Source organism: Phaethon aethereus (assembly GCF_964289735.1).
Source record: "Phaethon aethereus genome assembly, chromosome: 5".
NCBI lineage: Eukaryota > Metazoa > Chordata > Aves > Phaethontiformes > Phaethontidae > Phaethon > Phaethon aethereus.
The window spans coordinates 37,519,071-37,545,432 of record NC_138579.1 but is presented as its reverse complement, the minus strand read 5'-3'; the positions used below and the strand labels follow the sequence as shown (position 1 = coordinate 37,545,432).

The following is a 26,362-nucleotide window of genomic DNA, read 5'->3' as shown; positions in this document are numbered from 1 at the left end:
GAAAAACCTGTTATATGCCTACTTTTGTTTATCTTTCCGTAATTCTTATGGTCCCAGCTGGGATTATAGCTTATTTAATAACTGGTAGTTTTGTGATGTCATTAGTATCTAATCAAAACCAAATCTTAAACTGTATCACTGTTCTGATGCTGTTCTCTGTTCCTTACCATGCCTGGGAACGCCTGGAATGTGCCTTTAGTGGTAGTGTTTTTCTGTCTCATCTTTTTTTTTTGTGGGGAAACGCATGACCAAAGCTGTGTAGCATTTATCTAACAACAGAGCTCTCCTTTTGCGCAGTCACATGTGACCTGGGGCACTGTAATTGTCCACTAGTTTCCTGCACCTTCTTAGAAGTAACTGCAGTATTCGAACCACTGGTGCAGTTGGGTATGCTCATCTATCAATTTGTATAAATAGTCTCTCTGTGTTAAAGACTAGAAATAAAAGTCTCTAGGCCCCGGATTCAACTTCTCTCCCACACAAAGATGCAGCAAGAATTGCCAATTTGAAGATACGATGCAGTAAGTAATTAAGAAACTTCAGTAAAATTTTCTTCAACAAAAATGATGGGTTTATACTTTCCAAGCCCTTTGTGCAGGGCATGCAATCCAGCACATGGGAAACTTCTCCCATGTTACATTGAATAAGGATGGGTGGGTCAGGTAACATTATGTACTGTTAAAGCTGCCCGACTGTTCCTGTTCCTCGTGACTTGGCAAAATTTTAACCAGTTGGGATGAAATGTTCTAGTCCAGATGCCTACCTCAGGCTATTTTATTTTTTGCTCTTAATTTCTTCTACAATGATTCATTGTTTCCGAGAAGAAAGCCAGAGAAAAATAACTTCATAAAAACATTCTGAGAATTTATTTTTAAAAGTCTCGTACCCCAGCAGAAGTGTGAAAATTTGATGGGTGAGTGGAAGAGACAACCTTTTTCAGTGCTGTGGCTTTGCTAGATAGCCTTGTGAAAACCTGCATAAAGTAAACCAAATTATATTAAGGGCGGTGGAGGGGGGTATTCACATGCTCCGCACTGATTTACTGGAGTACAGTAAGCATCACTGAAGAGTCCACTTGCCCTGAACATATGTCAGACTGCATCTGGACAGAAGCTTGCCTTCAAAAATTTAAGACAAAATTTAAAGCTCTCACATCCCACAACACTGAAGTTTAATTCTATCCATTTAACTTCCTCCTATGCATGGTAAGGGAAGGAGGTGAGTGTCCCCAGGTGAAGCGCAGGAGAGAGGGGAAGGGTCCCAGAGGGAAGAGCTGAAGAAAGGGGTGGCTGAGTAAGGAAAGGCACCTTGCTGGTGGCTGGGAGGTGGAAGGGAGCATGTCAGAGTCTGGTCACAGAGACCAGCCAAAATGGCCACGGGGATGCTGGGGGACCAAAAGGAGGAGGAAGCCTATTGCAGGAGCCCCAGGAAACAAGGATGAGGGGAAAGCACAATGGAAGCGGCTCATTATTGCCTAGGCAAAGTGAAAAAAAATACCTGGGACTGGTTGGACAAGGTGAGTGAGTTGGGAGTAGGGGTGAGAGGGAAGGGTAAGCAGGTGAGTGAGCCTGGGGCCAGGCTGGGAGAAAGGAAAAGACGTGAATTACTAGAAAAGAGCCTGAAGCAATGAGTTGGGAGAATTCCAGAGGAGAGCAGGCTGCAAAGGGCAGGGCCTGAAAGCAGGGAGGCAGAAGCAGAGGTTGCACCCACAGCCTCCAAGGCTGGTGGTGGGATGAGGTGGTGGCAGTCCGCATCTCTGTGGTCACCAAACGCCTCTGAAGCCACAGCAGAGCACTCATCTCTTTCCCGTTACCATCTGAGCTCACAGGATGCAGATCACAGAAAGGCATTTTGTCAGTTTGGGGTGCCTGAAAAAGCCTTGCTGTGCAGGGGTTATGCTCATGGGTAGCTCTTCTTCCACAGAGCACTTCCAGATTCGCTGACCAATGGCTGAAAAACCTTTTTTGCCTTGATTTTTAACTATCCGTCCTCCTAAAATCTTCAAATTAAAGGCAAATGTGCACCCGCTATATGGATGCGCACTTCTTGCACAATTAAAACCTGAACGTATTATGTCTATAGAGGAGCTTTCCTGGCAAATTAAGTATTAAAATATATATATGTTTTAACAAATAGTATGCATATATAGAAGTTAGCACTGTCTTTTGAAATTATGTCTTCAGAGTTACGGACCTATTTTAAAATACCGGTTTAGAAAGTGCTGGTGCCTCCCGAAGACGAGCCGCGGGGCGGAGCGCCGCCCTGCGCGGCTGCGGCGACAGGCGCTTCCCGCCGCGACGTCCGCCCCACCGCTCCCGAGCAAAATGGCGGCCCCGCAGCCCGCGCTGAGCGCCGTGGCCACGTGATGGCGGCACCCCGCCGGAGCGCGGCGGAGGTTGGAGCTCGGCGGCCCCCGCCCCGCCTGGCCCCCGCCTCTCGCCGGCGGCGGGGCTTGGCTGCCGTCCGCGGCGTGGAGTGGCGGGGCCGCGGGCGGCGGCAGCGCGGCGCAGGTCGGCCCTCGGAGCGGGATGTTGGCGCACGGACGAGCAGGGGTGTCACCGCCAGCCGCGCTTGGCGCGGGGCGCGCTCAGAGGGGGTCACGCAGCATCACACGGAGGGTTTTTGGTTCCGTGGAGGGTCGAGTGCCCCCCGCCTTGGGATTCAAAACCAAATTAATTTTCCCCCAGAAATAGCTGGAGCGCAGTGGAAGCCGTCGAGCAGTCATTTACTTCTCTGGACGCTAAGGGTCTTGGCGTCCAAGCGTCGCGCAGAGCGAGGAGGGACGCGGGACGGAGCCATGTCTCGCCACAGGAGGAGTGGGCAGATGGAGAGAAGAGAGCGCTGGGAGATGTGCCACGGGGAAAGAGGTCTCTCTTCTTTCTCAGGGTTGTGAGGAAAGCTAAATCCAAGGCTGAGAGTGGAGTAGGGGGACGGAGCCTGTGGTCCATCAACTTTTCCAAACCCATCTTAATGCATAGTAAGTCCGTGTGCGTGTGAGTGTGTATGAAGTGGGCGCGAGGTGACCTTCTGGCGGGGTTAGGAAGGTGACCTGCCGTGTGGACTGTCATTTCTTCATTCACGTTTACTGCAGTAAAACATGCTGAGGAAACACTGTGGTGTTGTGAAGCAAGAAATATGGGACAGCTAATCACAAGGAAGAGCCTCCCTGCCTTTCTTTACTGGTTATCATGATTTACGAAGTGGAAATGTGAAAAGCCAAGCCTGCTTTCTGGGATGCAGAAATATGGTGAAGATGTCTCCAAGGGTCAGAGATGGGGCTTTGTCCTCAGAAGTGCTTTTTCTTTGCCTGTGGGCTCTGTTCAGTCATTAAAAGTCAAAGGCTCAATAACCTGTGGTTATTAGGTGACGGTAAGGAAGGCAGGAACTTTGCCATGGGGTATGACAAAAGCTGGATGTTGAGGAACGAAAGCGAGCAGGCCCCGTACCCGGCTGTCACTAGAGCTCTGGAGATGAAGAACCACTCGGCTGGGCAGATGGTGTGGCAGGGTGGGAACGGCAGCGAGGCCGGCACAGCGGAGAGCGAGGAGCATGGCGAAGAGCAGACCTACAGGCATTTCACTACCACGGTGCAAATTGTCATCTTCGTAGGCTCTTTGCTGGGTAAGTGGGTGTTGCTGGAGTTTTTTGTTGATGTGGTTCGTTTGTCCTCATGGTCAGGGACCAAAAGATAACAGGCATCATTTGCTGCTTTAGTGGTGACTCTTATTTTTGCGTTTTTAGATCATCAGGTATATGATTTCAAGTTCCTTGTGTGTTTTTGATGTGTAAAAGCTGTTACTATAAAGTGCTATTCATCACAGATAAGAACTCGGACATGATATGTATGTATTACTTAGTAAACTTTTCTATCAGAATTTAAATGGTCAAAAATTACATGGGTTGATTACACCCTTATTTTTAACTGCAATGGGAACTATTGCCTTTACCATAGAAAAGGGTGTGGAGTGTTTTAAACAAGTTTTACTGAATTTCTGTTTCACACTGCAGTAATTCTGTATTTGTGTCCAGATTTTAAATTAATCCTTTGGAAGCACTTTATGCTGTAACTATGTATAACCATGTGCAATCTTGCCTACTTGTTATCCTTGAAGTAGGAATCATACGCTTCAGATATGTGGTAGTAAACTCGTGATATATTGCCACATAACTTTACAAATGTGTGTATATTTGCTTTCTAGGTGCTGATATTATGTTGTTTTGTTAGGAATACGTGTGCATTTGTTACCAAAAAAAAAGGACAAAATAAGCCTTACTGTGAGCCAAGTTAGCACTGTTTGGGAGATCAGTAAGCTGGATTTCAGTAAAATGCCACTACTGGCTAAATCCTTCAAAGCTGGTTGCTGGAAATGAGGCTTTTCACACAAGGCTTGACTGAGAAAGTCTCCAGGTCTTAAGAGAGCTTAGTAGGACTTTGCTGATGGTCATTGTCTGTTATTATGAAGGGTTTGTTTCTGTTTTTCCTGTCTTGGGTAATGCTAAAATCCATTTCTGTGGTTGTGGGAATTAATTCTAATATTGATTTATTCCTGGTAAAATTTAATATCACTTAATTTCTGAGAAGATGGTAAGCATAGTCTTGGAACAGCGTTGAGCTCTGGGCCCAGTTATTACTGTAAATCATTGAGTCTTTTGGCCTCAATTATTCCTCTGTCCAGTGGGGGTAGTCTTCAAGGTTCTTGCTTTTTTTCTACTTACCGCATAGGTAGCATGGGGAAAGGACTCTCCTTTTCCATATGTTGGATAATGCCTGCCATAAAATGATAGCCAGCAAATAGTGTCCTAAAAATAACAAGATTGGATGAGAAAAGTCAGAATTGTAGTTCTTGAACTTCTGGGTTTTGAGTCTCTTAAGAGCATACATTTGGGTCATATGTCCAGACTTCCTTTCGTGAGCATGGATCCTCAAATTTTATTGGAAGAAGAAAACAGACACTCTCAAGTAATCATGCCTTCAGCAGCTAGGAGTTTTTAAAAACCAACCAACTGACCAACTAAAAAATACCATAGCTATAAATTTTGCAAGACTACTACATGGTTGTCACTTCTGCAATTTGCTTTCGAGAGGTGGACTCTGAAAAGATAGGACCCCTTAGAAGGGGTTTATCTGCAGGTTGGATGTCTGGGAGGCTGATGAAGCTTCCAGATCAGTAACCTCTCCAGGCCTATCAAAGTGCAAGACAGGAGAGGAGATCATGGGTTTTTTTTAAGTATGAAAATGCAGTAGTCCAATTACAAACGTTAGCAGCTGGCCTCATGAATTTAGTGATGGAAACCAATTTTAACTATTGTTTGGGAACTGCCGCCTTTTCTAGTCTCGCTGCTGCCCCGAAACACTATTTTAAGAACATTTATAACGCATGCTGTTGTAACAGCTGAAAACTTGAGAGTCTTAAAAAACGTTTTCCTGTATCATCCCTATGAATGTATTAGTATTCCCTCTTTACTGAATGGAAACAAAGCCACAGAGAAGCTGAGGCCCTGATCTCCAGAAGGTCTCAGGGTTTCAGTGCCTGCATGCTCCACCGTCATATGTGCCAGAAGTTTTGCTGGTGCACATGTTGCACACTATCTCTGCATCAGCAGGGGAGAACAACTTGATATTTACCTCATACTTAGGCTTGCGCAAATGTCGTTAATTAAATTTTCCTTTTCCTTTGTTCTTTGTCATGGTCCTTAGAGCGTGGGTGGCACCTAGCTCTTTTCTCCATCAGGTGAGCCTCTCAGTTGAGCTACAGAATTGGCCCAGTGAGTGTCAGGTTCCCCTTTGCAGAGGCAAAACCCTTCAATGGGAATTAGGACTACCCTTCCCCCTAAAGCATGAGATGGGGGGCACACTCCTCAGAGGTAGGATATGTGGGTTTGAATCCCTTCTCGTTTGGGTGGATGTGCAACTTGTACATCCCACAATGTCAGTGTGTGCCCGAGCCACTTTGCTATTGCATAAAATAGCACTACCCTTTTGAAAGGAAAAAATGATTTCCGCTTCCAGCTTGAAAGGGAACAAATGGATATGCCTCGGTCTTGATAATGAATACTGGGGTCTGACATAAGCAGCAGTCTGCAGCATGGAGAGGTCCTACAAGAGGAAAGAATCACAGTTGGGGTTGTGAATTTAATTTGCGTTCCTGCTGCACAGAAGAATGTGACAGTCAGGTGTGAGAGAGATGTACATTATGTTTTTTTCTCCAGTTGAAGACCTTTATTTGAGACCTGTGCAGAGACTTGTAACAGTAGGGGAAGTCCTTGTGTTGGCTTTCCCTGTGTTGTGAAAGGACAGTGCTATGGTGGGTGTTTCACCATACCTGATGAGGACAAGAAACAGTCAAACTTTTCTTCTCTATGGCTACTTTACAACACATTGAAAGCAAATCCTCAGTTTATTTATATATCTTAGGTAGCAATAACAATGATACTAGATTCTAGAATTTTTGTTTGTTTTTGAAGGGGATTATACAGTTGTCACAAGCTTGCTAAAGCTTGAACCTGGATGTGGCCTTAACATGTACGTCAGAGGATCTAACTGGTAAAACCAACCAGAAGTATCAAGAAGAGGCTTGCTACTTGGCAGATTTTTTTCCTATTGTTTTTTGTCCTAATTTGTAGAAAGATTTCATTGTTAAAATTTTATGATTTTGTAAAGAATCATACCATCCTGTGTTTGGAATGGACAAAACATGATTATTAGTCTAAAAATCAGTTCTGATTTAGGGCAGTTAGAGATGAGAGTTCTTTGGATAACTTGGTCATGAGTTACTGAGTTAATGAAACTATAATGTGCTTAAATTCTACAGTTTTAAATAGCTGTTCATGTGACTTTGAGTCTGGTTGCACAAGCTTCCTAGCTCTTCCACTGCTTGTGTGGAAGTTCTTGCTTGGCAGACTACCAATGATTTTAATATTCAAGGACTGAGGAATAAAATGGGGTAAATCTGCATCTCTATACTTTGAACTCAACTGGTACTACCCCTTATGCACTCCTTTCTCTGTAGCTTACCACGAGGTTTCAGCACAAGACAGGAGGCAGCTGGAGGGAGAAATTTGGTCAATTTAGTTATCCTGATGAGCAGCTTGGTTTGCCTCTACGAAGGAAAGATTTGCAGTATATTCAAGACCTGCAAGCAATTTCTGTCTGTGATGCAGCTGAGCACGTGAACTGGGGAATTCATCTGGGGAGCTTTAAGTGCTTTGCACATGGTGATGAACTTATTTACCAAATGCACAAGGTGCGGTACCAAGTATGTATGAGACTAGAAGACCTTGTTAAATGCCGTCTTCCTGTGCAGCTCCATGGCTAGTAATGGCAGTTCTCATAGTAATGGCATTTCCTAGCCTGTAAGCTATCAACTTCAGGGCAGGGCTAGAATAAAAAGCTTGCCACCAGTGTTTCTCATTTCACTGTTTGAACTGTACTCGTATGAGGGAATGTGGAACATGTTACAGAAAAAAATACAAGCGGGCTGAGCACCAGCAGAAGAACTAGGAAGAGACCCATGCCGCTCATTACCACTTTACTTTTCTGATGTACACATGTGCTTGGTACTCCCTGAAATCAAGAGAGTGGGTGTCTCTGGAACTCTTGAATGACAATGACGTGTAGAGATGTGTTTTTGGTGTGGGGTCAGGTGAGTTGCACTCAGTAGTCTGCTTAGGCCATAGCTGCGCAGGTACGGTATGATCTAATCCATTGCATCTAAGAAAAGTTACTATAGGAGAATAGAGGCCGAAATAATTATGCTGCTTCTGTCAACTCGCTCATATGAATGACTGTTTTTTGGATCCCTCAATTGGCTTAGCAAAAGAAAAGCTAACGTGTTGAATTTCTGTGTGTAATGCAGCAGCTTTTTTTACCTTAAGTGAGAGGGCAAGTGAAAGGTGCCAATGGGAAGAACTAGCTGATTTTCCTGGCTGCTGGAATGATGCAGACAGGAGCAGTGTGACATGAGAAGCAACACATGCTGTCAGTACTGATTTCCTTTGGTTGATTTAATCCTATGTGGTAAAAGGTGTCAAGAGGTGGAAGCTTTGCATGTCCTGACTTGTTTTGAAAGGATGTAGAAGTCGTCAGTGGAAGAAAGGAAGGGTAGAGACTTGCTTTGAGATCGATTGCTTCACTTCCATTAATCCTGCACAGATCTATCTGCTCTTTGTTTCCCTGTGTATTCTGCCTGACTCATGTTAAATCATTTTTTAGTGCCTTGTAAGAACTGTAGGAACAGTTTTGTTTTGTCTAACTTGTGTTTCAGGCCAGTTCCCTCCACCTGCCACCAAGTGGATGTGGCTAAGATGACGAAGTCAGGGTTACTTGTGGAAGTGAGTGATGATTTGCACTCATGGTAATACTGACTAGGGTTCTTAGCTGCCAGATTCAAATGGCTGCTATCAAAGGGATGGTGGTGTTCATGTGAAGTTGGAAAAAGGAAGAATAAAATAAAATTTAGGTTTAGAACTACTGCCTTGTCAAATTACTCAAGTTTTGAAGATGGAAACCATATTCTCCATCCTCATGATTTTTTTTTGTCATGTTACCCTGTTTGTCTGTCTCTGTGTTCTTGTTTCAGAGTCTTTCGTATGAGTCTGTCCACTTCATAATGTTGGTTCTGCCACCTGTTGCCATAGTAGCAGAGTGCCATCAGTGGTACAAAGTCGTAACAAAAGTACAGTTTTTCATGCAGTTTCTAAAGTTGCTCCTCTTTGAGCAGGAGTAAAATTCTGCTTGGGATTTTTTGTTTATTATTATTCTTCTTTAAATTAAAAAAAAAAGAGATTTGATGAGTTTTGCTGATTGTGTGGGGATTTATTTAGAAGAGGACTGCCAAGTGCCATTTGAGTCATAAAGAAGGAAAATTTGTAGTGTTCCCATGTCCATGGGAATTTGATTCCTCCTGCTGGAGAACAGCTAGTCTTCAGCTTTTGTATCACTTGTTGTGATCATAATGGTCAGCATGTCCCAGAGCAATGCAGGGCACTGGTGGTTGTGCCTATGACTCTCCCATTGCGTTAGCTTGTCTGTACCTTTTGCCATGTAGGGCTTGTTCTCACAGGGCAAGTTGAGCAACCAGGAAGTTCAGGAGCTGTGCAAGGGGAGACCAGTTTCTGTTGCCTACTGCTGCGGTGAAGAGAAGGCTCTGATTTTTCTGACTGAGCTCAGTGGGCCAGGAAAGTGAGACTCTGCTGGCTTCTGCCATAGTGACTAATAGGCTGGGAGCTACCTCTAGCTGTGTAGATGTATCCACAGTGGCTTTACATAGAAGAGGACCCTAAGGCAGAGAAGTATCTGCCCTTTGAGAAGCATGCTGCATAGCAATTCTGTTATATAGGACAAGGGGTAATGGTTTTAAACTAAAAGAGGGCAGATTTAGACTAGATATAAGGAAGAAATTTTTTACAGTGAGGATGGTGAAACACTGGCACAGGTTGCCCAGAGAGGTGGTAGATGCCGCATCCCTGGAAGCTCAAGTTGGACAGGGCTCTGAGCAACCTGATCTAGTTGAAATGTCCCTGCTCACTGCAGGAGGATTGGACTAGATGACCTTTAAAGGTCCTTTCAAACCCAAAGATTCTATGATTCTGTGATTCTATATTATCCTAGGAAAGTATTTCTTGTTTTTTTTTTTTCATTCTCCCATGAGAGTCTTCACTCTCATAGTGAAGACCATATAGTGAGATGGAGCTCATGCAGTGATCTCACTCTACCATGTTTTGGGGCATGTCTCAGGCTGTTTGGGCTTCTAATACACAGAGCATGCTGTGAGGATTAACTACAGCATGGCAGGACTGCAGATAGCACTGCAATTCAGTAATGCACAGCAGAGCAGCCAGGCTGCAAAGGGGGATCACCAGTGTTGGTGTTGGTCATCGCGCATTCACTGTCAGAAGAAATAGAGGCTTTCAGATCTTTCAGTCTGAGGTCAAAAGGGTAGAACAAAGTTTATAGGTTGTTTTCTTTTTTCAATGGATTTAAGAATTTAAATTTGTAACCTGAAATTTGTAATATTTTTAAAATTCAGATGATTTCTTCCCTCCAGCCCCTCCTCCAGCATGAAAAGAAAACAGCAAAAAGCTCTAGTATATTCTTGGCTGCTATTCAAAAATGAATTAACAGTTTATGAAAATAGAGTGTTTAGGCATGGTAACTGTGAAAAAAATATTAGCGATTCGATTCAGAAGAATATGGAGTTACTGCTTTTACTCTTGTGGCTGTCACTAGTTTGAAAAAGGATACATGTGGCCAATGACTTTTAAATAGGTAGACAACTGATGAATAGCAAATCAAAGATGCTTTTTTTTTTTTTTTTAAGGTTTGGGATGACATAGGGCTCCTTTTCAAAGTGAGTAAATTTTTAATAGCTTCCTTTTTATCAAAGAAGATTTCTTGAGATCAGATTTGCAATGAATAAAGGAATAGAGCAATATTACTCTACAAAAGATGTTTTTATCTTGCCATTAGAGGTAATCAATCAGCAGAAAGTAATTCTCACTTTAGCACAGCAACCAAACTTTTGACAGAAGGGACAGGGAGCATTTCTTCTGAGCTTGGGTAGGGAGAGGTTGCTGGAGATGGCTGCAGCTGCTTTTGAGTGCAAGCAGTGGGAGGGGATCTTGGAAATGAGGAAGAGGATCTCCAAAGAGCACTTGTAGCCAGCATGCACAGTGAGCTCAGCTTGAAAGGGAGATAAAACTGATGGATCAAATGCAATGGACAATAGCACCTTCTGTTATTCTCAGGAGAAGGGAAGGAATACCAAGAGTAACAGTTTTGGGGGAGATCTGGATACGGGCTCTGTCACTCCTATCATGGATTTTTCCACAGTTCATTCATTTACGTACAAATTCACATACTATTATGGCTGCGGTTAAATGCAGGGGCTTACATGAGTTGTGCTTTTACTGACTGTAGCAGGGGTGTAGCTGAATCTTTGTGTTGTGTTAGGCTTAGGCGAGATTATATCCCATTATCATGGTTTGTAGTTTCTATTCTTTTCATATTTCCCAGATCTGAGAGTCTGCGTGCGCTTCTGAGATTATTTGAGTCTGTTCACAATTTTCATATTAGCCATGTAGATAAAACTGTATGAATTTCTTCTTTAAAAAAAAAACATTCATTTTGGACATTTAGGACCCCTCCCCACTAGACAATTAATGAAAATTATAATGAGAAAGAGATGTCCCCAGTGCCAGTGTCTACTCGTCAGACTGAACATGCATCTTAACAGTTAGTAAAAAATGCACAGAAAGTATCCCAAATAATCCCAAATCCAGGAAGATTTCCCAAACCTTGTAAATCAGTGCTTTAATCAGGGTTTGGGGAATGAGGCCCTTTGTTAGTTGCTCTTTTGTCTTCCCGAATCTGTCTTGTGCAGAAGGAAATTTCACTGGAAAGGTTGAGGATTCTCTGATGCCATTTGCATTCTAACCTAGTGGTTATAGCACTTTTTTGGAAGCTGTGGGTTAGGCTGATTGCCTCCTGGTTTCTAACCACACTCTGATGATATCCAAGGGGGGTGCCCTTTGAAAGAAAACAGTGTGCTTTGAAACAGGTACCAGATTTCCAAGTGAAAATTGGAACCCCTGCTGCCTTCCCAGTATCCTGCAGGACAAGCAGAGGCAAGGCTTGAGGCTCGCCCCTTTTCCAGAGGATTGCCCATGAGCTGTTTGGCTCCAGCCTCTCCCTGCCCTTGAAAGTGGTTTTCATCTCCCTGTCTTGACATCTGTGCACAGCAGATGTAAAATGAAATTGTTACAGCACTTGATTTATAAAGGAATAGTGCCCTTCTGGGATACAATCTGACATTAACTGGCAGTCTAGATAATGTGTTTGTGAAGAGAAAGGCATACAAGTGCAAGGAATAAACATTTGTATTTTGAAATCGCTACCAGTGACGTTTGCCACAAGCATCTTCTATAAAGAATGAAGCAGGGAATCTTGCAGTAAAAAGTACTGCAGGTGCATGATTAAAGGCTAGGCTGAGTGAATTTTTAGAGAGAGGTACACCTGCAATAGAGCCAGCAAAAATTTGCCCTGCCTCCAAAAAAGGTAGAACCATCTGAGGGGGGAAAAAAAAAGTGCACCAAAGGTTTGGGGATGTGAAGGATGATGTTTTGTTTCTACTGGTGTCATTCTTACAAAAACTGGAATTGTTTTAGGTGAAATCTTCTAAGTCAGGCACTTTGCACAGATTAACTTTGTTGCTGATCAGCTGGAATAGTTAACGTTTTGGCAAAGCAAAAAGTGATTGAAAATCAAGTCTAATAAGAAGCACCAGGAAAATTTAATTATATGAGTGGTAATATTTTCATGTAATAATATTACATAGTAATAACTTAGTATCATAAAATTATTACTGTAGTGTTCCTCTGCATTTTTCTATGGGCAAGCCTCAGGAATGATGGACCCTGCTGCAGTTCAGGCTGCACCCTTGATAAAGTCTGTCCGGGAGTAGGTATTATGCTTTTGCTTTTTGTGTGTCTTCAGGTGAACTACTAAGCAATTCGCTTCCGAAGAAAAATTGAGTTTGGGGAGTGGGTGAAGAAGAGGGATTGCGAGAGCCTCTGCGGTCCCCGTTGCCATGGAGAGCTCTTTTCTTCCTGTGCTTCAGCAGCAGCGCCTTGTCTGGCTTTGGCTGAGGGGCTGATCAGCACCGCCACGTTTTAAAAGAGAGACATTGGGAAAATAATGATTTACCCAGTGTGGAAATCTGCGAGGTGCAGTGATTTATACCTGTAACGCGGGTGCCTGATACTCTGGGGATACTGTGTGCTAGAGAGTTCCTCAGACACATGCTGGGGGGTTAGCGGATGTCTTTAAACGTTCTGTGTGTCGAGGATGTTAAACTGATCCCTATTAGGGTGAAACTGATTGATACCAGTCGTTTGACTGTCTGTAGTACCCCATGCGAACACTTTAATGATGGCTATGAACCAAAGCTGTTTAACTAAGTGACTGGATGACATGTTTTGTTTTTCATTGTGAGTTACATTTGCTCAGATCCCAGCTGCTGTATATATCACTGACTGTTTTGAACTTCAGTGAAAGTTTACATACATCAAGATTTTGTATTGGATATTATGGGCAGTAAGTTAGTATTTCAGGCATGAATGAACCCAAGCACTTAGGAAGAATTTTAAATGGTGTTAGTTCTGTTACAGACCTCATTTATTGGCTTGCTATTGAGCAGGCGCCATGAGCACTCAAATGAGATTTTTATTCTTTTCTGTTCATCTTTAATTACTAATTTCTTATGTGTATGGTGTTGGAAAAAGTAAGTTTGCCACTTATTGGGAACATTTCTCAAGATCTAGGAAATTGTATACTTTTCTCCAACTCTTCCCTAGAAAAGATGCTGGTAAGTATTTAGGTGCTGCTGAATCCCACAGGCTGATAGAAGTGAGCCTGCCGCAGCTCCTTGCTCTCAGGTCCAGCCATAGCAAGGCTGAGCACACATTCCCAAGAGGCACACATGCACACAATACATATATACATATATGCATGAGCAGCCACACAGACCAACAGAGAAAGAAAACGCAGCACTCATGCAAACGCGAAGAGCACAAATGGCCTCATCTTCTTCCCCTCTCTGGCTGCTCAGGATGAAAGCCCATTAGTGTAAAATACATAAGCATATACATATATCAGCATGGATCCCTCTGTAGTAGCTGGTCTTAGACATGCAATCTACCCAGTAGCTGGCCTGGGATCCTCTGGTCTCCCAGTTGCCTCACACACAGACCCAGAGATGTAGACAGGTCTCTCCAGTTGCTGGCCTGGAACTATGACCTTACCAGTAGCTGACCTCCAAATCCCAAGGTCTCTCCAGTAGCTGGCTTGGACCTTCTGGACCTCCCCTAGCCAATTTTCAGAGTCCTCTTTTTCCCCCTGATTATCTGGCCCAGACTTGTGGCCACACCGATACTTGCCTCCTAAGCATCTTATCCTACTTGCTGGTTAGTCTGGCTTGATGTTCAGTAGTGATTACACAATGACATACACACCTGCCCAAATGCACACTCTCTGGTCTCTCCTGTCATTGCCACCCCCCATGTGTGGGCCCTGATTATCCCATGGTCTGACTCCAGTTACTACACTTAGACCTTTGTATGCACACAGACCCATGGAGTAGAGAGCCCCTCACCCACGAGAAGAGTTGGAAATGGAGTTTAATAGGAAGATGGGATAGACTGTGCATGGCCAGACATACCTACTGACCAAACGACAGTTTATACATGGCGTTTATCCTCATTCCCCTCTAGTCTCCCATACTTGTTCCTTCCTAGATCACCCTGAACTGTCGCTTTACCCACTTTTTTCCCCCTACCATAAACATCCCATAGTAAGTTTTGTACAATCCCAAAATGCTCATTCCCTGCATCCCACAGTGACTCCCATACCCCAAGGCTAAACCCCCTCAGCCTGAAAGAAAACCTGGAGACCCTCTCCCACAGGCTCAGGGATGGGGGCCACCCCTGGCCCATGCAACAGCCTGGGGAGGGGTTACGGCAGGGGCTCCTTTCTCTGAGTAGGTTTTTGGGGTTTCCCTGCTGCTGTTGTGTGTGTCTGCTCCTTCATCTTGATGGAAGCAAGCCTGTAATCACATTTGCTAATATAAACTACAAACTGCACTTCTTTTTGATAATTTGGGTATGATGAGGCTCTGAGATCATACCGTAGATTGTATGTGTACTAGTGGGAACATCAATGTGAAATGTTTTGCAGAGAAAAACAGAAGCGGATTTTATATACATCCTGTATCTATTTAAGGTAAAATTCCCAAATGATCAAGATAATGTTTTGTTTTCCTGCTGTAATTCTTTTGATCCCTGCCCTCCCCCCCCTCCCCCCCCTCAAATTTGTCAATGAGACTGCATTCTTGGGTGTCCAGTATAGGTGGTCACCAGGCAATAGCTGAACAGCAAGTCAAAGACTTGGGACTTCTCTGTGTTATGTTTCCTCTGCTTGCTGTCTCAATATCTAACAAGGAGGGAGTTCTCACAATGTGGGCTAGGTACTGCTAGAAAGTTTGCAAATGGCAGAAATACCAGTAAAACAATTACTGTATTCTACCTCTCTTCATTTCACTGCTGATTAAATGCTATCCCTGTAGGAAGTACAGGCTCCTGCTTTCTGAACAGTATTGTTACATGTAAGCCTTTTTTATTTTTAGTATCTTTAAATTAGATTTAGCAGCTGGAAGCAGGAACAAGAACAAGTGCCTTGTAGTCAGGCAGCTTCCATAGAAACATTGCAATAAGGAGAATATCCTGGATTGGAAGGCTGGCTGGATAAGAAATCTCATAACCTCTCATGATAAGTCATTAGATCAGCCAGACAATGCAAATAGCAATTATGGTAGTAACAAAAGCAGTAGTGAAGCTGGAATGGTGACAGCAGGGAGAGCTCCAACTGTCTTATCCTCTGCTCATGGTCTTTCGCTGTCGTTGGGGATTGCTGTGGACTGCTGCCTTTTTAAATGCTTTATTAGTTATGATATTCAACACTGTAATTTACGTTCTTCTCCATCATGAATAGTCTGGCTTGCTTCCTGACAAATGTGGTCCTTCCTTCTGTTCTGCCAGTTCTCTTGGGTGGGAAAAAAAAAAACTTGTAAGCTTTTGGGGGTAGAGACTCTGTTTTTAGTCTGCTTTTTTCTACCACCTTTGACTTACTCTGTTGTCTGTCAAAGCAATTCCATGCAAGAACTCAAAAATTTCTTCCAGAAGACTGATAAAATATGATGTGATCTTGCTTCTCGTGTAACCTCTTGTATCTTTCTCTACATACCTTGTGTAACTTGGCTTGTGTTCAGACTCCAGCAGGCCTTACTTTTGTCGTGTATCTGTATTTCTTATGGCATAACTGGATCATTTCTCTGATACTGTGGAACAAACAACAAAGTCAGTCATACAAGGGGTTAAAATACATTTTCTACTGCTATTGCCTGAATTAATTGGAAAAAGTGGAAAATATTGAGGTAGGGTGGTTTTTGTTGTTGTTTCAATTTAATATCTGTAGTTTTAAGGAGTATCTAGAACAGAGAAGGTAGTCTGATTTGCCTTTACTATCTGTTGTATTAGGCTGTTTATTTCCCTTAGCCTTTCCAGAGGAGCATTAGCTACAACCCTTTTGTGACTGTGTCAGTCTGAATCAGGTGCTCATTTGTGCCTTTTGGCTTTCCCTAGCTTTTAGTTTAAATGCTTTCCTGCCATTTTCAGCCTGTCCTTTTACAGGTCTGTCTTGTCCCAAGAGGTACCCCTTTTCTTAACATATCTAAAACCCCCTTTCTCAGCATCACCATCTCATTCATGCAGTGAGAACACCAGTTTTCTGCTTGCCCTTAGCCTATAGAGCTCTTAATAAGCCTCTTAATGACAGTGGTTATGAAGGTCCTGGGCTTCAGTATCCTGGCTGATCACATGAATTGAGCCTTCAGAACATCCCTCTGATCCTTCCCTGTTGTTGGTGGTACTGATACAGACTGACCATCGACCCTGTTCTTCCTTGTGAGCTATTGGGAGATCCCAGGAGGATCTGGGACCTTTTTATTTTTCTTAGCTGTTCCAGTTTAGCTGCTCCCACCTGAAGAGGTTGACACACACAGAGAAAAAGAAACATGCCCTGGAACAGTTCATCCCATGTGCTGCACTCCACCTAGTAGCGCTGTCTGTTCCTGGATTTTGACTGGCATGTTGAGCTTAACATGTTAGTTTTTCAAAAGTTTTATTAGTTTAACTTGTCTTTTTCTTCAGTGATTAAGATTGCTGTCCTCCTACTGTACTGCACCCTTTTTAAGATGCTTAGCAGTGAAGTAAGATGTAGCCTAATAGGAGGTAAACTGAGGAATGGGTGCATGCACGTGTGAGTGAACATGTGTGGAGAAGCAAGCTCATCTGTACCTTTGTCAGTGCAGGCTCCCAGTGCACTCTTCCATCCTGGCTGCCCTTGTTCACTACGCTCCTCTGGTTATTTAGCTTCTGCCGTTTGTCCTGTTGTCGCCTCTGCCCCGGGTACACTCAACCCCCTTGTCAGGATCAAGGGATCATCTTCCAGACCTCTTCGTGTCCCAGCCTCTCACATCCTCCACAGCAGTCCCTTGGCAAACACTCAGAGTAGCTTCAGAAAACTCCCATCACCCGAAGCCCGTGGCCACCAAAGGAAGCAGGCCAGCCCCAAACTCACCAATCTTGCTTGCCTTCCCACTGTTCAAGTCCTTCCTGGCCAAAACAGCTGTGCCATCGGGTCTGTTTGATTGCTCTTTGCTACAGGTACCCCCACCAGAGAGAGATAAGCATTCATCCTATTTTGTATGAAGCGCACAAATACCCTGGGATCACTGGATGTAGCATTCTTCTGTTTTTTGCGGACATGTCATGTCTCCATCTTGCATAGGTTAAGTCTGGCAAACAACACATAGGTGTACAGTAACAGGTGTATGACTACTAATCATCAGGAAATTATAGTGGGATGTTGCCACATATACTACTCTTTAACACGTCCATATTTTTTGGAGTCCATGTTTTAAAAGATGCAGTTCTTATTTTGAACCACTTCACCCAAACATTGATGCATTAATAGAGAAAGGGAACATTGCAGGGAACATCATGTACAGGTCAGCTGAATTACTGTAATACTTACAGAAAAAGCTGCAGAACTCAATAGTGTATTACAGAATGTTCTCTTACTCACAAAAAATTTATCTATTATCCTTATTTTCATCCAGTACAGTCCTCTAGTATTCATGATAGATTTGGCTAAGTTCAGTGTTCTACGTGTGCAATTTAATTTGAAAAAAGAAATAAACTGCCATCACACAAAAAATTTCCTGACTCTAACAGGCCTCTGTAATAGGACAGCAAAGACATCCTTTTGTTTTATTCAGTTTTTAAAACACAGTCAGCAGCAGAAAAGAATCTGCTTAAAGGAGATACTGAAACACCTGTGCACTTGGCAAAGGCTGGTACTGCATGATGTGGTACCAGCCTTTGGAGACTTATTTTGATTATTTTAAGCATTTAAGAAAGTAAAATTGCACATCAGGTTCCAAAGGAGCTGAAAAACACTGGATTACTCTTTGGATTCTGTTTCTCCAGTAATTTCTTAGAGCGTAATGTGGACAGATCTGTGTAAGTAGCTGTCTCAGAATACCTGGTATTTGCTGGGGCTAATCCAATGGTCAGAGGCAATTCCTTTGTGACCGAAAATGCAGGTTACAAGGTCAAAGACATTTCTATGTGATAGGGTCTAAAACAAAGAAATTATATGCGGAAATGTCTAGGAAGGGCAAATAGAGCCCTAGAGCCTCTGATATTTAGATACACTGCTAGTAAGTGGTCTTACCTTCATTTAATATCATGTGGAGAGCTAACAAAAATGGTAGCTCTTTGCACAGTTGTCTTTTAATAATGTTACAATTTACATGTACCTTAGCATCATTGATGAAGTGTTCTTAACAGGCTCTGTCCATACATTCTACTATTTTCAGAGAGCAGGTAACTTTGCAGTCTTGAGAATCTGATACATGAAAGAGAATTTATTTGATTTTTGCTTGGAGGGTTGGAGAGAGACCTGGTTCAGGTCTGTCCCTAGGTGAAGTAGGGTGAGATAGGGTGCTTGCAGGCTGCCTGCAAGACTTCCCTGTGGACTGCATGACAGGCAGGCTTTGAGTCTGCTTCAGTCTTCTGTCAAAGCCATCTTCATATACCATGTAGTCATATCTATCCAATAATACTAGTCTGGAAGAATGAGACCACTCCAGCAAACTGGCTCTGTAGGCTTTCTGTGCTGTACATCCAGCTCTAGTGTGAAAGTAGATTCTAGATTCTCTCTGAGACTGGTGTGGCAGCTTCGGGTGGGATGGCTGTCTTGTGGTGCTGCAGGGTAGAAAGAATGTGTAAAACCAAGCAATAAGAACAGCCTGAACGTGAACTGATTCTACACATATCATACTGCAAGGAAATGGCTCTATGCAGTCTGTGTTGGAGCCTCAGGTGGTGAAAACGCTATTGTATTTCCCTATGTTCTCGATTGTGAGCATGAAGCATAGCACAGTCAATATAAGGTAGCAGCAGCTCTTTAAAGAAAGTATTTTTTGTTTGTTTGCTTTTAAGGAATAGAATTTCTCAAATATCTTTGTTTTATTTTAGACATGGACTTGATGTGTTTGGCTTTACCACTGACTTATCCAAGCACACTAAAGAAGAACCTACTTTTGCTGTGCAACAAGTTGTATCTGTTTACCTAGTCATCTTTTAAAGATGGGTTTTCTGGGAGAGAACAAATTATCCCAAAAGGCCAGCCTCCTGTTAAAAAAACAACAATATCCATCTTTGTACACATTTTTACTTTGCTCAGTAATAGTTGAGATTTACCTCATATGTTATCTCTCATATCTAAAAGCAGAGCTTTTTATCTGGTGTTTCTTCTTATTCAGCAGTATACTAGCTAATTTATATGTTATCGTTTGTAGGCTGTGTTTACACACAAACTTGCATTCGTTTACATAAACCTGCTTTAAATGATCACTCTTAATCAGCGTCAGCACCTCTGTTCAGATTAAAACAAAATTAATGTTCAAATGGTCTTTTGCACTTGATAATGGAGTACCAGCTGTCCTGTGCCGGGTGACACTTGAATTGGGGGACAAGCATATTGGCACAGTGTGCTGAGGTTTTTTGGTGCCTGGCCTTATTAAGTGACAGGGGCTTCAACCCCTTAGTTTATTCTGATAGCACAATAATTTCTCTTGAGCTTTGATACTTTGGTCATTAAACTTGTTTATCATCTTTAATTTCACACACAGAAGTACTTGCCACCAACAGAAAAATTTCCCCTTCTTTCCCTTGCCTTCTCCTGCCTCTTGTTTTGTTACCGTTAGTTTAACTCTGGGGGAAGAACAAGACTTGGTGAATATCAAAGTAGGTAATAGCCATTTAGATATCTGATAAGCATATCCTAATCATATATGTACACAAAGCTTAGCAGCCGGTGATGTGCAGCTCTTACACCTGATGAGGTGTGCTCCAAGCAGTGCTGAGTGCCATAAGTGTGTGTGGGAAGTGGGGCATTTCAGTGGGTCCTGATGGAAAGTACTATTCTTACTACGTAAGAGCATAATGAAAGTTATCATCAGCCTCATCTTCTTCACCATCACCACCTGCTGCACTGGCAAAGACACCGAGGGGAGGACATTTGTCTTGAGACCCCATTACTTCCCCTCCCTACCAGCATGGGGCAGTTTTTTCTATTTCACTTCTCTCTCTCTCTTTCTCGCCTTTTTTTTTTTTTTTTTAAATCTGTAAATTAACTTTGAAGTCCATGTATGCCATCAGTTATGGACCCCATGAATAAATTTTTGTGCATTTAAGCCAGTGTCAACATCTTTTGGGCAATGAATGGTGAGTGCTCAGACACCACAAAATTTCTGAACCTATTTCTGCTCTCTCATTCCAGACAGTGGCCAGGGTCAAACTAGTCAAGACTATGTAATTTTTCTTTTCGCTGTAGCAGTTTACTTCATGTCTATAATGCTTCTAATTTCTAGACTAGTTTCCTTAGCTATGTCTTGAAATAATTTACTGTTCTTTTCTTCTTCCCTGACTTAGTAATTTTAGTTAAGTTTAAAACTTGAGATGAGCTTGTATTGTGCATTATGGATCAATATTTGGAATTGTGCTCCCCCAGCATTTGGAAACCTTCATCATGGCTGTATAAGTCACTCTTCATTTTGCCTGAAGTTGTCTGAAGAGCTTATAATTTAGATTTCAAAAGCCCAAAGAGCAAAGGAAGCAGTAAAAGCAACTAGAATACATGAAAGTAATAGCAGAAGGAGCAATGGTTGTGATGTGCTTATATGTCCATACAGCTGAAATTGTCAGATTTATGAGTGAGTTTTGGCTGTTTGTCCTGCAAAACCATACAGATGGATGTTCACCATCTTCTGAGTATAAGGCTTAGGGTGTCACCCAGCAGAATCATTATCTGCTCTTGCAAAATTGGGCCATAAGTGACTTCCAAAGGTAACCTGGCTACTTAGGGAACCCTGTGATTTTTATCTCACTGCTCCTGCTTCTGGTTTCTCATTCTAGACAGTGGCCAGGCTCTACCTTTGGAAGCTCTAGAAATCAAATTTTCATATGCTTTTGATTTAAAAAAAAAAATCACACACAAAAATTCCCCCACTTTTATTTTGCTTCAGCTAAGTTATTTTTAAAATAAATTATGATTTGAAAAATTATTCCCTACATTGGAAGAGTCTTAATTAGAAAGACTCTGTTGAGTGCTTTCAGTTATTCTGATTAATTCCACGGTGTGGAATTATTCTGCCACGACTTGAGGAGTCTTTTGAACAATCTGCTGCTGCTCAGGGGGTCCCAAAAGACTGGTTATAAACTGAAACCGTCACAGGAGCATGCAATTAAAAAAAAATTCTCTGCTTTTTTGACTCTGACAGTTGTAAAACCTGTAAAGAACTGTAATAAAAACAGAAATCTGCCTGTAGATACGGAGGTGAGTTACAGAAAATTACTTTGGTCTATGGGAGAAGACAGCAGTCAGACTGAAGAGTTACCTCACGTCTCCTTTTTTCTGTAACCTTTTGACTCTGGTTTGCTGCTGAACCTCCTGAGTGCAGAGATTTTTTTTTTTTGAGAATTGTCTTTTTGGCACAGTGACTTCTGCAACAGCAATATGTAATGGCAGTCACAGATACTAATAATGTGTTAGTAGTCAGCAGGGAGTGTTAAATTACAGACCTCTACTGCAGCAATACTTATCCAAGAAATACTAGAAAGAAATGCTAGAAAGTGCCATATATTTCAGTGAAGCAGTGGGGAACCTTGGTTTGGTCTTAAATATAAATGAGAGCTTTTGATTTGTTGTATTTAATTTTCTTTGACATTAGGAAACCAGCCGTAGAAATAGCTACCCCAGCTGGAACAGAGAGGGAGTTTCTCTGGTCAAAATAAAAAAAGAAGTTACATAAAGGTTAAGAGTAGATCCTATGTGAGATCTACCATCTTTTTAATGCCCGCTCTCTCTTAAGGAGGAGGAAGGTGGCAGCAGACAATGTATAATCTCTTTAACTGGAAAACAAAGTGACACAGGTCTGAGATCCACCCAAGAGACAGAGCGAGATACGGGAGGCAGGCACACCTGTAGCCAGCCTGGTGCCAGGACTGGGTGCCCATGCCAGAGTTTGAACGCAGCTGCCGGAGCCATGGGCAGGGGCTGGTGGTCCCAGGTGAGGCCAGTCCCAGCCACTAAGGCCTTCATAGTCAGCCTGTGTGAAATTTTCTTTTGCACATGATTGTAAAAAAGCATATGTGCAAGATTGATGTTAACACATGATATCGTGTCTGTGTGAAGGTATATGTGTAACCCTGCTTTGAGTGTTAGCGGCAGTGGTTAGTGCTTCTCTGAACACCTTTCTGGCAGACAGGGGATGGCCTGCTTTCTGCCTTTCTTGCCCAGTCATGCCCAATCTACGTCCCCACTTAAAATGCTAAGAAAAGCGGTAGGTGCAGTAGCTTGCTAAAAACCTGTCAGGCAGTGCAACCAGATCTGTAATATACTTCCGCCTCCCTGCTCTGATCACTCAGGCACAATAAGAGAAAAAAGTATACTCTCCCGCACCTTGCGCGCTGTGGTAGCTGGTAAGAGAAAGCGACTGAGCTCTGGGTGCGGCTGTTAGCACAAGCTGCACCAGCAAGCCCGGGGCCGGCACGTCGGGTGTGCTGGTGTGGGCGCCGAATCCCCTCTGCTGCGGTGAGGAAACCAGTGCCTGCCGCCTGGCTTGCTTTCTCAGGATTTATCATGGTGAGGGCTGAGAGGGATTTCTGTGCTCTCTTACCTGAGAAGCAAAGTCTTATACCAGGTAGTAGGTGACACGGAAAGGCAGTGTTACAGGGAGGTGCAGAGAGAAAGGGTGTTGGGGTGGAAGAGGCTCCTGCTGCATAGAAGTGTGTGTAGGAGAAAAGCAGATGGGGTTGTTATTCAGAGCCCTGATGGACTGGTGATGTTTCAGCAGGAAAGAGGGAGATTCCTATATTTTGTTCTGTCTGGAAAAGAAACATTTTGCTGATCTACTATCAGCTCTTCCATGAATCACTGTCTTAGGTACATAAAGCTGCTGGCCTCTCTATTTTATGGGGTATTGTATCAGGTTGTATGCCCTTGCATGTGTTGATCTAGTTCATGCTAACAGCCTTGGTTACTTTTCATAAAGGTTTTCATAGGAAGATTTATAGGGAAGTCAGTCACCAGAGCAAAATGTTTTCAAAATGAATAGAAAAGGTACTCAAAAGTTATAGATGTGACTTTATAACTGGCTGACCTTTTATTTTTTTACTGCTGCTAACAAGGACAGCAGCCTATATTTGTTGTAACAGCTGAGTCCAGAACCGTTGGCAGATCTGAGTTTTCCTTTACGGGTCCATCTTGGACCTCAGAACTGGAACAAACAAAGTATGGGAGTTTGCTTTGGTTTTCCTTGCACAGATGAGTAGGTGTAAGGAAACTCAACGTCATGCCAGGAGCAATGAACTGCTCTGTCTCGTCTTTGTGGACTGAAGATAGAGTGGAAGTGTGCTGAAGTGTTTACATCCTTTGTACCTTTATGTCAAAGGTACAAAGTCACGGTTGTGATTTGTGCTTAAGAAACAAGTATTCAGACTCCTCATGGCTGTTTCTTGCTAAACAAAATCTTTGTAGTATGTTGCAGTACTGAGATGGCTCATTTTTTACGATTCTTTTGTTCCGCAGATTAATGAAGTTTGGGATGGCCTAAAGATTCTAAAAAAAGAAATGTTGGCCTGCCTTTCTAGTGTTGTTACAATGTTTTTTGGCATTTATATAGGTTTTTCACAATAAAGGAAATTTTGTTCTTTAGAATACATTGTTGAAGCTGTAACCTTGTAAATTTGCAACTTCTCCAGGGTAAAAAAGACATCGTCTTTAATCAAGCTGGTTTATTTTTCGTGACTTATCCTTAATTCGGTTGAATTAGCATGATTAGATTTTATTTTGAAAGGCGCAGAGTGAAGAATATGAGAGATTTCCCTGGTATATTTGATTGTTATATGCTCCCCTGTGTTTTTTAAAACGTATTTTTTTCTGAAGATCACAAAAGTGTTTGTCAGTTTTGTCCACAAAAAGCAAAATAGAGGATTCCAGACGATCCTGCCACTGGTACCAAACAAAAAAACGTGCAATTATGCTGGAGTTTTACCTCCACCTGCTCTGATTGCGGTCTCTGTGATATTGTGTGGAGCAAGTGCAATGATAATCCAAGTAGACAAAATTAAGTTTAAAGGCACATGAGTAAAGGTTTTTAGGTAAATATGCTGTGAAGTGCCTATGAAAAGAGCTAAGTACTATTATTGTATCCAAATGAACAGGTGAACTGTGTACGCACTACAGTGTTAATGCAGTATTCGTCTCAATGACAGCACCATTAGGGTCATAAAACTTAGCTTTGAGTAGTATTGACATTTGTAATAAACTCTGCTTTATTTTGCATTTTGTTTACTTGCATTTCAGTAAATGTAAGAAATATCCTACCGGATTTGTGCTAAACCAGGTAAAAAAGAGCTTTTGTAAATAATAATACGGATCAAAGAGTACTGAACAACTCTCAGGTCCAAGGGAGTTCTGTCTTTAGCCTGCAAGCTTCTCTTTCTCTTTCCCCCCAACTTTTGCAGTCTTTTACAGTTGGTTTAATGAAAGATATTGCCTCCCATACCATCTTTGCCTCTCATTACTTTGCAGAGCTGTGGTTCTTGTGGGTGTTTGTTGTACTGAAACGGTAACTTGAGATTAGATTTTTTTCTGCTTCATCCTCTGAAAAGACGCAAAGACCTCAGTTGTAGAGCAATTCCATGAACTGTACATGACTCCTCCAATAGAGCTTTAGTAATAGGTATTGAAAATGTGTTTAAAAAATACACAACCATGAACAATTCACATAGGGTGAAAATGGAAAATTAGTACATAAAATTAATCAATAATGTTTACAACATAACACTTGGTAGAAAGAGGATACAATCAGAGAAAAAAGAATACTACTATCTATTGTAGCCAACAAACACAGCATGAAACCAGCCTTTGTAAATCTTCATGTATTTAAATGCGATAAAGAATTCTTAGCAACAAAAAATTACCCCAAGAGTATACAAACTCTGTGGGCTTTGTGGACAAAGAGGAGAAGGCATGCATTTCTTCTTCAACATTTGTTCTGTTTCCCAGCAACATGAAGTTCGTAAAACAGTAAATTAACAAAATGAAAATTAGAGTAGAGGAAAAGGAATAATTTTAGTGCCAGTTGCACTGAATTACCGTTTTTATGTATTTTCAGAGCAGTGTGAATCTGGTAATTGTATTATCAGTGTTCATCTAAATGTAATGTTTGAAGGAAATAGGGATTTAACCAGATAATGCCTTCTGGTTCCTCTGGTAGGCTGCAGAGAGGAGCACTGGGGCATGTTAACGCTGATGACACTGAGGTGACATTAGGTGATGCAAGGATTGAACTGCTGACACAAGAAGGGTCTGCTGGCAGCTTGGGCTAGGTCCTCTGTTGCAGAAAGAATTAAAAAATAATGATCAGATCAATGCAGATCAGTCTCTGAGTCTGTGCCTCTGGGAGGCTAAAGCTATAGTTTTATATTCCCAGTAGAATTTGAACTTGGCATGTGATACGCATACAGGGGGTAGTCTTTTCCTCTCTTCCTTTTTTTCCACCTTTGTATTTCAGAGAAAAAACAACCTACTTCCCTCTCTTTGGATGGCATTACTCTTGCTAATTAACCCAATAAAAGGGTTGAAAGAGTAGAGGAAAACTGTCCGTCTTCTTCTCTTCATTCAATTGTCCATAGCAGGGAGAATTAGAGATGACCTGCAAGTCCTGCTTTCCTGTCACTGCTTGTGTCACAATCTTAGCAGGCTTGAGAAGGCAGTAAGGTAACTTTATGATCATGTTCATCAAAATAAATATTGGGACAGCCAAATTCAGTGACAGTGGCCTGCTTGGAGGATGAAGAATGGGTTCAGGTCTCAGTTTTGCATTTTGTATTGGTTTTAGCTTTTCTAGGTAGATTTATTTATAACGTAAGTCTCATTGTATGTCCTACAGAGACTCCATCATCTCAGCAAAGGAAAGCTAGTTATGAAATATTTTACAACTAATTCATAAATCAGGCAGCCTGGGATCAGTGGAATGAAAAAAAAAAAAAGGCTGTATAAAAATGCTTCCCAATTTAGTCTGCTCATTTCCAAGGAATGGAAATAGTCCTTTGGGTCATTCCACAATTCTCTTAGTGCGTGGCATTATAAAATTTATTTTTAATTTCCATTTTC

At 42.3% G+C, this 26,362-nt stretch overlaps 1 protein-coding gene across 1 annotated transcript in view; it reads left to right on the top strand.

Annotated features, from left to right (window-relative positions):
* Positions 1 to 3,392: 3,392 nt before the first annotated feature.
* The window catches only part of GPR176 (G protein-coupled receptor 176), a gene marked incomplete at both ends in the record, with an annotated part of 50,598 nt that continues 27,628 nt past the window's right edge, over positions 3,393 to 26,362 (top strand). The window contains one exon of the mRNA XM_082000678.1: positions 3,393 to 3,621. Coding sequence (XP_081856804.1) covers positions 3,393 to 3,621 — 229 coding nt within the window. The remainder of the gene's footprint in view (positions 3,622 to 26,362) is intronic.